Source organism: Eschscholzia californica, unplaced genomic scaffold, assembly GCF_041429995.1.
Source record: "Eschscholzia californica isolate CP2 unplaced genomic scaffold, dmEscCali1.0.p SCAF_1, whole genome shotgun sequence".
Taxonomy (NCBI): domain Eukaryota; kingdom Viridiplantae; phylum Streptophyta; class Magnoliopsida; order Ranunculales; family Papaveraceae; genus Eschscholzia; species Eschscholzia californica.
The window spans coordinates 77,316,846-77,334,587 of NW_028238198.1; the positions used below are offsets into that span (position 1 = coordinate 77,316,846).

The 17,742-nt window shown below is 33.5% G+C and overlaps 1 protein-coding gene across 2 annotated transcripts; it reads right to left on the minus strand.

Moving 5' to 3' along the window:
- Positions 1 to 1,355: 1,355 nt before the first annotated feature.
- LOC147569381 (long chain acyl-CoA synthetase 4-like) lies at positions 1,356 to 11,388 on the minus strand. Of its 2 annotated transcripts, none has more exons than XM_086655856.1 (19): positions 10,851 to 11,388; positions 9,415 to 9,478; positions 9,230 to 9,319; positions 8,471 to 8,527; positions 8,174 to 8,222; positions 7,887 to 7,963; positions 7,649 to 7,688; positions 7,451 to 7,545; positions 6,753 to 6,920; positions 5,836 to 5,946; positions 5,660 to 5,747; positions 5,099 to 5,165; positions 3,878 to 3,953; positions 3,658 to 3,775; positions 3,302 to 3,547; positions 3,087 to 3,226; positions 2,285 to 2,467; positions 2,082 to 2,201; positions 1,356 to 1,565 (listed from the first exon to the last, which is right to left on the minus strand). In XM_086655856.1, exons 1-19 carry the CDS (start codon positions 11,000 to 11,002, stop codon positions 1,527 to 1,529), a joined length of 1,980 nt encoding a protein of 659 aa, XP_086511982.1. In that variant the 5' UTR covers positions 11,003 to 11,388; the 3' UTR covers positions 1,356 to 1,526. The 2 variants fall into 2 exon arrangements, with proteins under 2 accessions (XP_086511982.1, XP_086511983.1); XM_086655857.1 differs by having other exon boundaries at positions 9,415 to 10,013; positions 10,226 to 11,043.
- Between the last annotated feature and the right edge of the window lie 6,354 nt (positions 11,389 to 17,742).

Sequence of the window (17,742 nt, forward strand, 5' to 3'; positions counted from 1 at the left end):
CTTACCTTCACGGCCATCACCAGGGAAATCGAAACTTTTCATCCTTTACACCAACAACGATTCCATTAGTATCATATTATCAACCATGTTTACTAGAACTGTCAATTTCTTGTTTCTTTTATTCATGAGATACATTACCATGATTGGTTTGTGGGTTCTTTTAGGGTTTGGATGTTTGGATTTGGGTGAAGACCTGAATTTGATCTATCCTAAAGAATTCATCATATAGTAAAATCTTTGATTATGCTAACTGATTAATAATGGATTTGATTTATCCTTTCAACTAATAATTAATCAGATAGATAAACCTTTGATCGTGTTCACTGATCAACAATGGACTCGATCTTCCTAGATATTGAACTAATCACAAATACATATTTTGTTATACAATGTACATCTCTTTATTCACACCCATCTATTTCTAGAGGAAGATTTTTAGAGAGAGAAAGGGTGAAACCACACAGTATTCCCCCTCTCTAGATCTTGATTTATTTTGGAGATATGAATCGTGGTAAGAAAATCTAAATTTGAAGTTTAGAAGAACTTGACAGAAAGTTTGGAGGAAGAAGAGAGTGTCGATGGAGAAAATTACTAAGATTCAGAAGAAAAAAAAAAAAACAAACAAACAAACAAATCGTCCCCTTCAAAACTAATGGTTTGTATTCACACCCAATTATGTTGTCCACATAAAAAATTGATTGTCCATCTATTGTCCACATTATTATTATTGTTATTATCATTCTCTAATCACTAATATTATTGTTATTTCTATATTATTGTTATTATCATTCTAATCACTAATATTATTATTATTTCTAGTAAACAATAACTGTAGTTACCATTTGAAATAAACTCCAACACGCTAAAAGTCCCAAATTCGATTCCTAGAAAAAGTACACATCTTGATTTTTTTCTTTTTTTGTTGAACTTACATCTTGATGAAGTATCAATGACTAATAGCCACTTAGACAAAAATATGGTCCTTTGATTATGTTAAAGATTTAGATTGGCATGACAGTGAGGAATTGACTTGCATCAAAACTACACTTTATTCGTCTGAATCCAACTCTGGATGACACCCTTTCATCAATATTTCGGAGGATGGACCAAAAATCATGTCAGACGGAAAACAAAGATTCAGTACGCAATCTAAATCAAATTATTTAGATAAAGCAGATTTCAATTTATAAAACGAAGAAAAAACGAAAACCACTTCAAGCCTTTTTGTGCCACTTCAATGAAAAGTAGAATATTCGGGCATACTAATTTCAGATTCAAATGTTGTGAAAAATCAAGCAGGTATCAGCTCAGTTTCAAATTTGAAGCAAATTCAGCAAAGATACAAACAACTAAACTTGTGAATGAATAATTAGAATCTTTAAGTGAATATAACTGCTGATGTTAATAGTCTGTACATTCATAAAACAAGATGAAAAGAAAATAGGAATAATAAACAAATACGATAAAGTGAGATTTCAAAGTTCATCACCAGATCAGCTCTCCATTTCCCATCAGTTAGCAGCATCTTATTTGCCACCACTTTTGTACATGCTATCAATGACGCTCTGATACACAAGGTCCTCCGTCAGCACAGAATTACAAAAACACGCACACATATATATATATACACACACACATATACTATTTTCCCCCCAATCATACTCAAATGGTCTTACTCACATAATCGATTTAGAACTATCAAATGCCACTCTAGGTTCATGTGATGTGTATAGTGTAATAATGTTTAGGAATAAGAGAAACTGAGAAGTATTAGACCTAATAACCAAGCCAAGAAAATATACAAGTAAGTCCATATCCAAGTTCTGCATTTTCTATGTTGTTGTATTATCCCGTACAGGTGTTGCATACTAATAACTGGTGTTTGTGTTTTGGAAACGTTAAGATTGGAATTAGTCTTTCCAGTGGAACAGCTGATATCCGTGTTACAGGTCTAGATGAGATGATTAAAGGTCTGCGTTTACTAGAGAATAACCCATGCTAAGCAAATGAAATGTGAATACATGGGTCATAGCCTCAAGGATATTTTTTTTATGTCATTCAGAAAGGACCAGAAAACTAACCTGATAGTATTTGAGCAACTGGGGCCTCTTCTTCTTGTAAGTTGGAGTGAGAAGATCACGGTCCATGTCAAAAGGAACTGAGTCGAGGTGGACAGCTCTGACCATCTCAAAACCTTTTAACTGCCAAACAATGATAAGCGAGTTAGGACTTACGAATAAAAGTTAATTCCTCTTTTATAGAACCAAAGAGCAAAGAAGTGAACCTTCTTTTCTTTTCCAGTCTTGCTAAGTTCACTGATGATGTATTCTTTTGCCTTTGGGTTTTCACATAGAGACGCAAAATCTCCTTCTATACCGTTCTCGTCAGCCCAACGCTGAAGTGCGTTCTGGTTAGGGTTGACAACAGCAACTAGGAAGGACTCAAAGCTGTTACCGTATATCCAAATCTGCATAGGAAGCCAGGAAAGTCATTGTGTTGATTAAGAATGCTCGTAGTCTCTCTTTATCGAAAGAAACATATATTATTTTTAAGGTAGAGGAGTAAACAACTTTCCTTCTTGATCCGTTTTGCTAAAGTTTCCTTGAACATGCAGTTACAATATTACAAGAGTATGAAATACATGCTGCAACTTTGCTTACCAAAGAACAATCTAAAGTTTCAAATGGAAGCAAGGATTTACTTCAATTTGGTAAAAAACTAGAGTTGAGTTTATTGTTTTCGTGATCAGATGTACTATAAAATGTAAATTGAGACTTGTGTTCAGAATATAAGAAAAATTAACTTCATTAAATGCAGTTAGAGAGAAGAGTTTCGTCGAATCCAAATTTATTGGGAAACATATCTTCCTACAAACTAATTGCAAAATTCTTCGATATAAGATTTCCAGGGGCTAGTTTGTTTACCTGGATAAGTAACGGCAATCTGCAAACTTCTTGTTTACAAATGAGAGAATGAAAAAGAACGAAAACAGAATGGGCAGCCATGATGATATAACAGAAAAGGTCCATTTCATTTTTCTCTCTAAACTTCAAAATTTTATCTTCGAAACAGAGAAGAAAACATACCGAATCAATTGCAGAAACAAGACCATAAATGTTCTCCAAGTTTTCAACTGCGACATATTCTCCTTGTGAAAGCTTAAAGATATTTTTCTTCCTATCAACAATTTTCATGCTTCCATTTGGTTGCCACTCACCAATATCACCTGATCACATTAGCATGAGAAATGAATAGACTATACTCGTAAAGAGGATTACAAAGTGCAAAAGTAGAACCAAACCTGTGTGGAACCATCCGTCAACCATGACTTCTTTAGTGAGGTCTTCACGTTTGTAGTATCCTGCAAACAGGGTTTTCCCTCGAACACAAATTTCTCCGCGTGGTGTGCTTGAAAGAGCATCATATCCCATTTCTGGAACAGACTCTAAGCACACATCAACATTTGGCACAGGAGGACCCACAGTCCCAAGCATTGATGGTTGATTCGGCAAAGAAACAAAAGTTCCAGCACAGGTTTCTGTCAGACCTATATCAACAAAGAAATGCAGTCAGTGGCTTAGAGACAGTAATAGACATAAAGCAAAAACAATCTCATTCATTCAACTGGCATATGTATATCTCAAAACGACTGTATACCATATCCTTGTAAAACATGAGCACATGTCACTACTCGTAGAAAAGATTCTACATGTGTAGCAAGTGGCGCTGCCCCAGATAGAATAAGCCGTACTCTTCCTCCCAAACGTTGCTTTACCTAAAGAAACCCAGATTAAAAATGTAAGTAGAAGATTTGAGGTGAGCTTGTCAATTTGAAGGAACCTAATATGTAATAATAATAATAATTAACACCATATACCTTGTTAAAAACAAGTTTGTCGCAAATTGGAGCTGCCTCTTCATGTCTATTTCCCTTCATCATGCTGTTTTGTTTGCTGTAGCAGTTCCACATAATATAATTTAAGAACAGCTAATAAGAAGATGAAAAATTCACATAATTCGCAGTAGGTGATATGGCGCATCACATTCATTTTCTTGGTATAGACGGCTAACCAGTTGTTGACCATAAAAATGAAAGCAAATACCCCGAAGAAGCTTTTAGATTTCAAATGTAGTCCTTGATTTTAGCTTAAAACCATAAAACCTACTTTATTTATCCTGTATTTGTCTCCAAGAATTAATAATCTGAAAACTGAAGTAAACTACTGAACCTACGATTCTGTTTCCTGTTACCTTACATAAGAATTTAGACAAGGAAAATAAGAGAATTTACTGAACCAGTGCTGTAGCACCAACAGACAGGAAGAAACATAATTAGAAAAGGTTTTTTTGTATCTAGAAAGTAAAATTGATCTGGCGTAGTGCTGTGAATGTTGAACTTGCAACTAATATCAGAGATAAGAAGGCTTAATCGCAATGGATTGGTTCACAATCATTAGTTTTTTTTGAAACTTATTCACAATCATTAGTTTGACATGTTATATTAGCTAATGACATATTTAGCTTTTATATTAACCATATTTGCCTTGGCAGATCCCATTTACTAATGATGCAAGTTTTAATTGATGAAACTAGATCAAAGTCAGTTCAAAATGAACTACTTTGACAGGTCGAACAATAATAGATTTCGTATCTGGCTTTACTCTGGAATAATAATAGGTAGTTCAGTGAACAGAACAGGAAAACTCAGTAGATAATAACTTTTAACCAGGTAGCAGAGACTTATGATAATGCTAGTTACGTATTCAAGTTCAAGGCCCTAAAAACATGAGGTAAACTAACATTACGAAGCTGTAAGGAAGGAATGAAGGATCATCAAACAATCTTTCTCACAAAATATAAGTTCAGGGTATAGTAGACTGCAAAATTAGATACAAGTCATGAACTCCAATTTGTGATGAAGCATAACTCCATACATCAGTATTCATGAACGAATTTTCAACTTTTAGATCGGGCATTCCGTATGAATACTACTCTGGTCAAGTCAATATTGGAAGTTCGGTAAAATATGTTCTTTAGCATAACACAAAATGTAACAGAATTAACTATATGACAACTTAAAAGGCAGAATACAACTTACAAAGAGTATGCTATGTCAAACAGTTTATGCCTCAAGAAACCACCAGCGGAAACCTTTTCTGTCATACCTGAAAATACGAGGAGGGTGCAAAATTTGTGAAACATGAATCTAAGATTACTGTTTTCTGTGAAACTAGAGTAGGAAACAAAGATGGACGACCAGTAAGTTTGATTAATAGTTCCCTATACCAGAAAAAACAAGTATTAGTGGAGGTCATAATTCTACCAAGAAATTAGTGAATCTAATAGTTGAGCTTCTAAAAGCTTTGTAGCTAAAGGTCATCTACTGTATGAGACTTGGATGGGCATTGAGAGATAAAGTCTAACATTTTCGTACAGTCCAATGAGATGATGGAGAAAACCAGAACATAAATGAATATTTGGATTTTTTAAGGGGCTGATCTTTTCCGTGAAAGCAATTTTAGTTGAACCAACTGTGTGGTGGTGTAGACCTCCTGCTGGATGACTCATTTGTTTACCAACACCATGAGTATTTCAATTGCGTATTTTAAGAGATGACAGGAATATACACATCAGAACATGAAGGCACATATTCTCTTACCTGTATAAATTCTGTCTAAGACACGTGGAACAGCACAAAAAATAGTTGGTTTCAGCTCCCCAATGTCGTCAATCAACAGTTTGACATCCTGAAATGCAACCATTGACAAATATTACATTACGATTTTCAATTCAATAAGGTCATCTGAAACTCTGAATAACTAATATTCAACTTACACCCCGCCAAAATCCGATTGCAGCACCATGATTGATGAACAATTCTTCAATCACTCGATCAAATATATGTGCCAAAGGAAGATATGACATGTAAACATCCTTATCTGTCAGCTGTTCAGAGTTCGGAAAGAAAAAGGTCATATTAAACAGCATGGACAAAAAAAGAATCAAAACGTTACCATAACCATCAAAATTATAAATTCGCATTACAAAGGAGAGAGTAAAAGATGTCATCATAGTCATTAGAGCTAAAAGTCCAATTGGGATTTGGTATCTAGATGGGTCTAAATAAAGATTCTAAATAGATCATACTGCCTCTCATGTATAGTTGACAGGGATAAATTATTGTGATTCATATTTCATTGCGGAAGGATTTTTTTAATAAAGGTTTTTAATAAAAGTTTGAAATAAGACAAGGAGAAGAAAGACGACAATCAAAATATAATAGTTGATCAGCTTCATGGACGTATATCTGTTTTTAGGCGAAGCTACGCTTACAGTTTTAATACAGTAAAAGCGTTCTCCAATGCAAACTTGCAACGGTTGGTTGGTAAGGACTAATCCTGCAAGATATTAATTACCTAACCCCTCAAAAAGAACAGTGATGATAATTGAAGAAAAGGAATGACGGTGCTCATTATGTAATGATGGTGCCTGCGTCACAAAGAACCAAATTCTACTGGAACAGAGAAAGAAGACGGGCATAAATTGAAAAGATAAAGTACGTATGTGACGTCTTTGAGAAACTATCCTGACCGCGCCTGGAAGTCCCATAGGATGTTCAATCAAACAGTCCATCTTGGGATCATTTGACTTCAAATCATGATTAAACAGGTAATCTTCAACAGTTTAGCTAACTGCCTAACTCTTATACATGTTACACAATAAGTCAGTCAAAGTACAAAATAAATATTTACCTCTTCATCGACCGATTCTAATAGTCGTTTCACGCCAGCTATAAGAGTTACAATGCTGTCATTGGAAATCATGACTCCCTTGGGATCGCCAGTTGTTCCGCTAGTATACATTATTGTGCAAATGTCAGATTTTTGAGTTGCCGGAAGTTCAAATTGCTTATTCTCTCCCTGCAAATGAGGCAAAACAAGTGGATTTTTAATCCAACATTTGAGACACAAAAATGTTGAATGCGTTTAGGTAAACATAATCGACATATGACACTATAATAGTGAAATTTTTATTATGAACTAATATCAACAAGAATGCTCGTACTATGGTCAGCAGACCATAACAAAACTGTCTAATTAGTGACCAACACAATAAAAGCAGGACAGATTCACGAGTTTTTGAGATTTGGCTGTTAACAAGGATAGCTTAAAGAAGGTGGTTCGCGATCAAAAATAAATAACAATGGGTAATTTGATATTGAAAGACTAACTAATCCTCATCTAAGATAAACTGGTCAAGTGTAAAAATCTTCTTTTTTTTCGTTTTTCTTTGTTCATAATTTTCTTTGTGTAACATTATTAACGACATCCTTTGTGATGATTAAAGTAGACACTAGACAACATAAGTCACAATAGATTATATGGCCAATAAATATGAGATTTCTCAACTGCTGGTTAGGATAAAAAATAATGTTCACTAAGTTAAGTACCAGGTTCAAAAATTCCTCCCAAGAATACACTGCCAAACCAAACTTCTCAGCCGCTTCTTTTTCTTCAGGTTTAATCTTGCCAAAGCTCACAATTGCTACATAATATAAGGATTCATCAAAATATTAATCCAGAGGCACGGCAATGCTCAAGAAAGTATGAATAATGCTCAACAAAGATATGGAGATATTACAACTTACTTTTCACATATTCCACGGTATTAGGTAATGTTTTCAATACCTAAGAAGAGAAAGATCAGGGAAGATAAGAAATGTATATCTAGAAGAGGGCCAAAGGATAAAGGAAGCAATTCATATCAATAACAACTGATATTTATCTTCTTTTCTTAACCATACTAATATATGAAGCTTTTTCTGAAATTGATACAGATATTTCATATTACAAAAGAAAGACAAGAAGAAAGTGAACACAATCTACCTCAGAAATCTTGGTTTGTTCTACAAAAACAATTGAGATCTCCGCATGGCGTAGTACAAATTCCACAGCTCCAGCACCTAACACAAAAATAAAGCAACCAAAATCGGTGCAATTAAAACTAACCGAGTGTTGGAGCTAGATATCACTCTTCCTATCTACTATCACGAAACAAATTAAATTACATTAAGTGAAAACAGGATTTTCAACAATAAAATATTCAGTGTTAATAATGTCGGTTCAATAGTAATACATATGCAGATCTGTAAGAAAAGTTAATAAGTGCATACCAAGAGTGTCATACAATGGAACACAGTAGACCCCATGAGCGTTGCAGGCCTGGAGAGTTTCATAGCATTATATAGTTAAACTAAATTTCATAAAGGGTGTCAAATACAAAAAAAAAAGGATTATGACACAAGAAGAGAAATCCACCACAGAGGCAACTAGACAAAACCGAAACATTAAAATAGAAGGAAACTTTACAAGTGTCCTCCTGAAAAAACCCAAACCGACTAGCAAGATTCCAGTGAAGTAAGAGTACACAAGTACACAACATATGAGCGTCATAGAAAGCAAAGCACTACCTCCATACTCATAATCCATTCTGGACAGTTGATACCATAGATACCGCAACGTCCTCCCTGAAGGTGTACAATTTAAGAAGTCAAAACACAACTTTTGCGCAAGGAGCAGTGACTATGAAATAATTTTGAATTAAGAATTGCAATATTGACAATAGTGTGAAATAGTAAAATCAACACAAAAGAGAAAATTACAACATATGCATCATTTATGAAAGTTTCTCCAAATGTAAGTGATTGACTATATAAAATAGTAGTTTAAAAGCTTTATCAATAAAAGACCACACCATACTACTGTTATTGGAATCATACTATCCGAATGTAATTTCTTATGTGTCGAACAACTTGATCTAAAACCAGATCAGGAAATTGGGATAACAAATCCAGCACATTTTCATCAGCAAACATGTTTTTGGAGAAGGAAGATCAAATATTAGCCATAAAGAGGCCTTTCCTAGCAGTTCACAACCACAAAAGGATGTTCTTATGTTCAGGGTTTCAACCGTTTAGAAGTTCAGTAAGTCTCGCGCTTACTGTTTGCTCCCAGATTTACACTACTTCTACAATTACATTAAATATATAAACTGATGAGAAGAGAAGTAGCCTGGAATTTAATTTCTTGGATGAACTGAGGGTGCGCTTGTATATGAGGTGGTAGTGTGGCTTGAATTCAAACAATGTATACATGAAAGCTTCAACTCTAACACAGGAATCTATAACTACGTATGCAGAAGCGAGAAATTGGAAAACTAGCAAACCTACCTTCTCAACACCACAAGAGCGAATTGCAGACCCAACTTTTATTACAATGTCATATACCTCCTTATAAGTTAGCCACACATATCGACCTGGCTGCAAGGAAACATGGACCAATAATTCTGAAGTTAACACCTAAACGTGCAAGAAGAGGGGTATGAAGCAAAGATCAGCAATTTGCACAGACAAACCTGCCCATCCACAACCTCGCGTCTACCAAGCATTGGGTTTCCAGGATACTTCTCAACGGAAATGCTGCACCAGATACCAACAGATACAACAATGATTATCCAGATTAAATATGTGCAACCTAAAAAGGACGATTCATTTCTCTACATACTTCCGAATTTATGAAAGTGGTTTTACTCATTATCGAGTTTTCAGGGCATCCCGAAAGCTATATAGATCAATACTGGAGGGCCATGTATTGAAATGCATGTTAGCGTTATGGTCTTTCAAATACATGTAACTACAGTCACGTACAGAGTCGTGGAAAATAAAGAAATTAATATACAACACCTATATAAAAGTTTAGACCACAAAGTTCTAACAGCAGACCATTAGCTTGTTGAATTTTGACTGACTTGTTTACACTCAAGTAACTTTTTTACACTACAATCGATGATGCAGGATATCAAACATACGAATTTTAATAGTAGATAACCGAAGTCGCAAACTTTGTGAATACAAGTGAATTGCAGACTTGCAGACATTGAGCAGGAATAGCAGTCCTACTCATTAGTGTTTACAAGTTCAAAGAGTATACTCAGCCCACCTCCAGGGACTCCCACTTGAACCGCATGTGAGAGAAACCCTTGTTTCTCTCTCCACGTGACTAAACATGTGAGATGAGAGAGAAACTCTTGTTTCTCTCACATGCGGTTCAAGTGGGAGTCCCTAGAGGTGGGTTGTGTAGCCTTGTTGTTACAAGTTTGATCCCAGTTGAGCCGACTTAAAGTGGCAAAACTTTTTCGTTGTACTTCCCCGCAATATATTGTCCACTAAGTAAACGTAATATCATGCTATTAGTAATAGAAGATGTTTACAGATATCGATCATCACTGATATCAAGATACTGCAGAAAAATGGCGTGAGAAAGAATGAACAGAATAAGTAAGATCCTGGTTATCCTGATAAAAGGTATAAAAATAGATCTATTCCAATATATAGCATCTTCATGATCCATATAACCTCCAACCTATTCAAGCTGTTTTTTATCAAATGATGAAATTCTTAGTTGTTTGAAGGGAAGAAACATATACTGAATTACTAGTTGTAAGAAATAAATCAATAGTAGTTTCTAATAATATCTATGAGTTGATCTGATTCAACTCATGCTAAGCAAAGAACTACAATCTTCTAAAAATCACACTAAAAACTTGATCTTTTTAACAAAAGGTAATTAATTTTCAGTACAAACAAATCAGATCATCGACGATTAACTCACATTTAAACTCTATTAATTCTAATCTTAAAACCCTAAAAAGAAAACCTCTTTAATTACTAAAGAAAAAACACATTTTTGGCAAAGAAAATTCCAACTCTAGTTGTAAAAAACAATGATTAAGCTAAGATATGAATCATCAATCAGTAAGGTTAAAATTGATAAAATAGAGAAGAAAGTAACCGGAAAACATCCCAACAACTCTCCAATCCTTCAACTGGTGCTGGAAATCCATCCTTTGCGAACAAACTACGGTAAACTGGTCCCATCGAAGGTCTTCCATCTGTTGATTCCTTCGCTTTCTCGATCTCAATTATAAATTTCTTCTCCGCCATTGTTTTCTCTCGAGGATTTTGCAGCAAATCTCTCTCTCTCTAGAAAATATGGACGACTTTGGGAGCTTTTATTAGAGGGCTACCGCTCTTGAAGATTGACTAGTTTGTGAAGATCACAAGACTACAAAGTACAAACCCATAAAAACGATAGTCGGCTCCCCTTAGGCCACGTTTGGTTGGCGGACCCATTTGTCTCAATTTTCCATTGTTTGACATAAAAACTCTTTTCTTCAACAAAAAAAAAAAAACTCTTTTATGACAAATAGTACTAATCATCTAACCCTTCATCCTCAATATTGATTCATCTTGGGAAAACAGTGAAAGCAATGGTTATTCTATGTCTCTCAAACGCAAAATTCAAAACAAAATTAAATTGTATGTATTTCAAAGGGGACAGTCGAAACTCATTGTACGATCAATAAACAACGGCCAAGATGACATGTCGTGGTGAATCCGGAGAAGAGTGCTCCAAACAAGAGAACGTCTGGCGGCCCAACCTAACAGTCAGTTTACCTTTGTAACTGGGAGGCGAACGAAGCAACACATTTGCAGGTTTGACAATATATGACCCAGTAACAACTATTTTACATTAACCCTTACGCTTCGAAATGTAACCTTTCGTTTTCTTTAACTTCTTGATGTATGATGTTCAGTTGTTGCTTAGCCAATTTTATCAATGAAATTAATTTTTATAAAAACAAATTAATTGAGTTTTTTAATTAAGAAAAAACGTACCACAACAAAATAGCCCTTATTTATATGTGATCTTATGGTTATATAAGGTTTGATTAAATAGGTTGAAATGCTTTTGTTTTGTTAAAAAAAAAAAGGTTGAAATAGTTAAAATTGAACGTTTAAGTTAGGGATAATGCTGCTCAGACTCCCAAAGTACAAAGTCAAGAAAGTAGACACTATTTGGTTAAAGATTTGTAAATAACTTTTATTTTTGTAAAGGTGAATAAAACTCACACCCTCAAAATGCTTACATTTTTGACTTTGTATGTACTTTGGGAGTCTGAGTAGCATTATCCTTAAGTTAGATTGGTGTACCTTAAAAGTTTGGGTATAAAGTTTGGATATAATATTGGTTGGGTGTACTTATACATGTATTGATGACATTATACATGTATTGATGACAACAAAGGTTAGGTCAACAACCCTTCAATTATAGTAGTTAACTATCTCTTTTTTTTTTTTGGGTGAAAGTTATTGTTAATCATGCAATCTTTTTCTAGCAAATCTAACCGTCAAAAAGGTTTTTTGGTATAACTTTTAGGTGTTGTTTGGTGACAAAACTATAAACGAGCCTTTTTTACTTATGAAGCACACAAATGAAAAAATAAGTTCAATAATGTTGGTCAATTGTAGAGGGTTTATTTTTGGAAAAATGGGTCAAAAATCTAAAAATATCCTCATTAATAGGCTAACAACCCAAGCTAGGAAGAAATTAAGGCATAGGTCCAAATTGGTCAGTATTGTTGGGCCCAATAAAAAATGACAGCAATTTCTTTTCTAATACCCTAAACACCCTTAAACCCTTTATCTTTTTTTTTTTTAACTTTTTATTTCTCTCTCTATGCTTTTATCTCTCTTTAATTCTCTCCATTTTCTCTCTCTATTTTAACTTTTCAGGTTTAAGAAAAACAAGGGTTTAGATCTAGATTTTTTGGGTGGTTTTTCTTCAAGAACACAACTGCTCTCAACAAGAAATTTCTTCAAGACGTTAAACTGTTTAGAATTAGATTCGTCTTTTTTTTATAGAGATTGATTACTAACCAGTTTACATTATGATTTTGGGGAAAAGTTTGTTAGTTTAAGAGAGAGATTCATCACTAAGTAGAGATCTGATTTTTTTTTATCCCTCTAGCAGCACAACAAGCTTAAAAACAACAAAAGGTTTATCCGAATTCTTTTCTGGGGTGAAGATCAAAGAGGTTCAGATCTGATCTGAAGACTCAAATTTTGTTGAATCTTTTAGTACCAAATCTGAACCGGAAGTTGAAGATTGAAGAGTCAGACTCCTAATTCAAGGACATGAAAGATGAAGATTGAATAGTCAGATCCAAACAAATTCGGTATGTATGTATGATTTCGGTTTTTAAAGGCTTGATGATAAATTTCTTTTCTTTTTTTACGTATGAGGATGAGAATGACATGAGGAAGGACTGTGTATTTTTTTTCTAATGTGACGTGGATGATGAAGAAGACGATGAAGTGGATTGGTTTGTATATCATTTGTTGATGTTAATAAATTTGATATTGATCTTGTTAAGGTATGAACATATATATGTATAGTAAGGTACATTTGATTATTCACTGTACATAACAAAATGTACAGTAAATAATCATATGTACAGTACATTCAAGGTGTTGCAATTGCAATATGTATGTATGATTTTAGTTTTTAAAGACTTGATAATAAATTTCTTTTTTTTATACATACGAGGATGAGAATGACACGAGGAAGGATTGTGTATTTTTTTTAATGTGTCGTTGATGATGAAGAAGAAGATGATGATAAAGTGAGACTGGTTTGTATTTCATTTGTTGATGTTAATAAATTTGATATTAATCTTGTTAAGGTATGAACATATTTATAGTAGGGGACATTTGATTATTTACTGTACATAACAAAATGTACAGTAAATAGTCAGATGTACATATTATTATTTACTGTATGTAAGAAATACGAAAAGTGTATAGAAAATATTCCCTCATTTAGATGATAATGTGAAAGAAAATTTGTTTCATTTATAGTATATTCGCAATTGTCCAGTAAATTATTTCATTTTTAGTACATTCACAAATGTTCTGTAAATTACAGGATTCGTAAAGTTATTTTATTTATAGTACATTTACAAATGTCCAGCAAATTATTTTTATTTGTAGTGCATTCACAAATGTCCAGTAAATTACAAAATTTCCTGTGAATTTTAAGAAGGCAAAGTATAGAAAAAAATCTATTATGCACCATACATAAATAAATGTCTAGTAATTATCATATATATTCTCACATCTAGATGATTATGTGAAAGAAAAATTATTTTATTTAGTACATTCGCAAATTTCTAGTACATTTCAAAACTTCTTGTACATGTTTTCTTTTAGTAGATTTCATGTGCATGTTAAGAAGGCAAAATATAGAAAAAAAAAAGTTTATATTGTGTACATTCTTAAATGTCTAGTAAATATCCTATATATTGCCGCATTTAGATGATTATGTGAAAGAAAATATTTTATTTATAGTACATTCGTAAATGTCCTGTACATTTCAAAATTTCTTGTCATGTTAATAAGAGAAAGTATAGAAAAAAATTATTTTATGAACCGTACATTCGTAAATGTCCAGCAAATATCATATATATTCCCGCATTAAAATGATTATATAAAAGAAAATTATTGTATTTATAGTACATTCGCAAATGTCCCGTACATTTCAAAATTTTCTGTGCATGTTAAAAATGGAAAGTAAGTTATATTATGAACCGCACATTCGTAAATGTCCAGTAAATATCACATATATTCTCGCATTCAAATGCTTATGTGAAAGAAAATTATTTTATCTATAGTACATTTGCAATTGTCCAGGGCCGTGGCTGGGAATTTATGGGCCCAGTGCCAAATTCCGAGCAGGGCCCCTTTGTAAGAAAAAGATGAAAATGTAAAGAGGCTTTTTACATATTTTTTTCATTTTGAAATGATTTAATCATTGATTAATATAAACTCAAAGTATGATGTTGATCTAGTGGTGGGGGGCCCTGTGCGGGCCACTTTGCTATTTAAGTTGTGATTTAGTGGGTACTTAAGTTTTTTTTTTTGTTGAATAAGGGTACTTAAGTTGTTAAACTCTAAAATCAAAGAAACTAAAAATGGTGGACCCTTGTGGTGGGGGGCCCTGTGCGGGCGCACGGCCCGCACTCCCCCATCCACGACCCTGCAATTGTCCCATACATTTCAAAATTTTCTGTACATGTTAAGAAGGTAAAGTACAGGAAAAAAGTTACATTTCAAAATATCCCGTACATTCCAAAATTTTCCTTACATTTAAAAATGCCTATACATTTTCAAATCTCAAAAGAAAGGAAAAAAAGATTGAAAAAATGAAATATTGAGATAAAAAAATGGTAACGAAAGAAAAACGGGAAAGAAATTAGGAGTTGAAGAAAGAAGAAAAATAAAAAAAATAAAAAAAGAAAGTCACAAATAAAGAAAGTAGTTGGATAGAGATACAGAAAATATTTATAAAGAGATAAACAAAATTGAAAATAAAGCAAGAAATTAGGTAAGATTAGAGAGAGAAACGTCAAATTATGAGAGAGAAAATGGGAAAAGAGATTACGTGAGGAGAGAGAAAAAAAAGTACGCAACAGATAATGTGGAGAAAAAACCGGGATTGTTGATGGTATTTTTGTAATTATTGAGTGGCAGATTCAGTAAATAAGATAAAAAGTTTCTTTATTTTTGTAATCTCACTCATCCCCTGACACTATGGACCTGCATCTCATTTTTCTCCAACAACAAACCTGGTTCACATATCCCACATTCATTTGGATGTTTTTGCTCAACCCCTCTTTATTTTTTTCAAAATAAATTCTTGAAAAGTTGAATAATACAAAAAGGAATCATCTAAGAAAGTCAATTATATCCCTACATATGTAGATGCAAGTTCATTTATGTGTGTTGCTAGGTAGTTCTACACATACTTATTCATTTTTTTTTTTGTTGAAACACACATACTTATTCATTAGTCTTAAGGCTCTGTCTAAAAGCAAATGTATCTTGTTCATTTCCACAAGTTTTATAAAGCTATTCTAATGCCTAGACCAGTAATTGTATTCAAAAGGTTTACGAAAAAAAAAAAAATTGTCACAACTTTGATTTAAAAGACCCATTTATTTTCATCAAATGAAAGTTATCAAACTTAACAAATGCACTTCAGTGTCAACACTTGGTAGCCCAAATGGTTGATTGTGTTGACATAAACTCCAAAATTTAGAAGTCTCAGGTTCGATTCTCATAAGATTGTAATTCATGGTTATTAAATTTGAGTATTTAAAGGTGTAAATACTCTAGTCCATATTCAAAAAAATAGAAAAATGTACGTTTGTGCTGTACGTTTGTGCCATTGATACATTTGAAGAAAAATGAGAATGATATTTTACCCACTCACAAATATATATACTTTCTATTTAAGAAATTAATTTTTAGTTTTACTTCTGGCAAAAAGTATAAAAAGAAACCAATTTCTATTTAAGAGTACATTAAATTTAATTTCAAAGGAATCCAAAATCTTCTACAACTAGTTGGATGGTAGTGCTTAAACGTATATGCTAAATATGTAAGGAAAAGATGGTAGTTAACCAAGGAAGTGTTCTGCCTTCATTCACTTGGGTTAGACAGATGAGTTGAAAGTCATTCATTTTATCACGATCATGATGCCCATTAATTATTTATTTATGAGATTATAATTACTTTTTTTTTTTTGAAAGCGAGATTATAATTACTTGATCAAATATAATGAGATACACTACAACTGGAGTTTAGATACGTAGCCTACATAAGATAACATAAAGCTTGAATGTTCTATTATAATCCTACCAAATTATCAAATAGGGTTATTTATCGAAAGACCCCCTATTTCGTGACCAGCTTCCCGCGAAGCCACCTACTTTATCAAAAATATTCAGATGGTCTCTTTTTATCCGTTACCGTTAAATGTCCGGTACTCTCTCTCCTCCATCTCATCACCTCTCTCTCTCTGTCACGTCATCCATTTCGTCACATCACCATCTTTTCCCATAAGGCTCTTTCGTCTTGAAGTTAGAATTGAAAGACTAATGAAATAATATAAAAAATGAGACTCACCTAAACAAACTAATATATGTCGTAAGTTAAAATATTTAGAAATGTATAATTTTGGGCAAGAGCAAACCCATACATTGTGAAAATAAAGCAGTTCTTAGCTCACCTCCATGTGAATCAGATAGTATAATTATGTTTCAACAACAACAAAAAAAATATAGTGTAGTTATGATTTGTCAAAGATTCTAGCCCTTAAAATTATTATCATGAGATCAAAATGCCACCACCCAAATCAGCTTAAAATTAGGGTGAAACTCTTGTAATGGTGGTGGTCAATTATGACATGTATGAAGCATCTAGTAACCCATTTCAAAACTGCATTGTCTAATATTGCTAGATAGTGAATATATTAAAAACAATGTGAAAGGCTGATCTAGGTTTCCCTGTGAGAATGGGTTTTAAATTGGAACAAACACCCCCAAAAAGTTGTAGCCAACCCCACAAGGCCATCGTTCAACAAAAAAAACCCCATAAGGCCATAATGAAATACAGGTTTCGTATGTTAAATAAGTGGTTGAACTTTAAGTTCTTAGTGACGTGTTTTAAAGTCGTAAATTTCAGAAAAGAAAATCATATAAAGCGCAACCTTCCCAGTCCTATAATGGGTAGGCTCTTGTTGTGCTTTGGCCCTTCTGTGGGCTTTCATCGAGGAAAGCAGGTTTGACAGGCCGGAGTCTTCATTTGTAGGACTTTGTTGGAGGGACCCGTGCATATAGGCTTGGGTCTTTCATTCGGGCCTTCTTGAAGATGGGCACCGACTTTCGAATCTTTGGGCGGCCTTAAGTAAGATAGGCTCGTTCTTAGTTTCTCAGTCGGTCACCGCTGCACTATTGACTCTATTTGTCTTCTGTCCCTTCTTTTTTATGTGTTCTTTTGCT

Coding starts and splice junctions, on each gene's coding strand:
- LOC147569381 (XM_086655856.1), bottom strand. CDS start 11,002: ATGGCGGAGAAGAAATTTATAATTGAGATCGAGAAAGCGAAGGAATCA. Junction 8,223..8,470: donor AATGGATTATGAGTATGGAG/GTAGTGCTTTGC, acceptor GAAACTCTCCAG/GCCTGCAACGCTCATGGGGT. Junction 1,566..2,081: donor AGTTGCTCAAATACTATCAG/GTTAGTTTTCTG, acceptor CTTGTGTATCAG/AGCGTCATTGATAGCATGTA.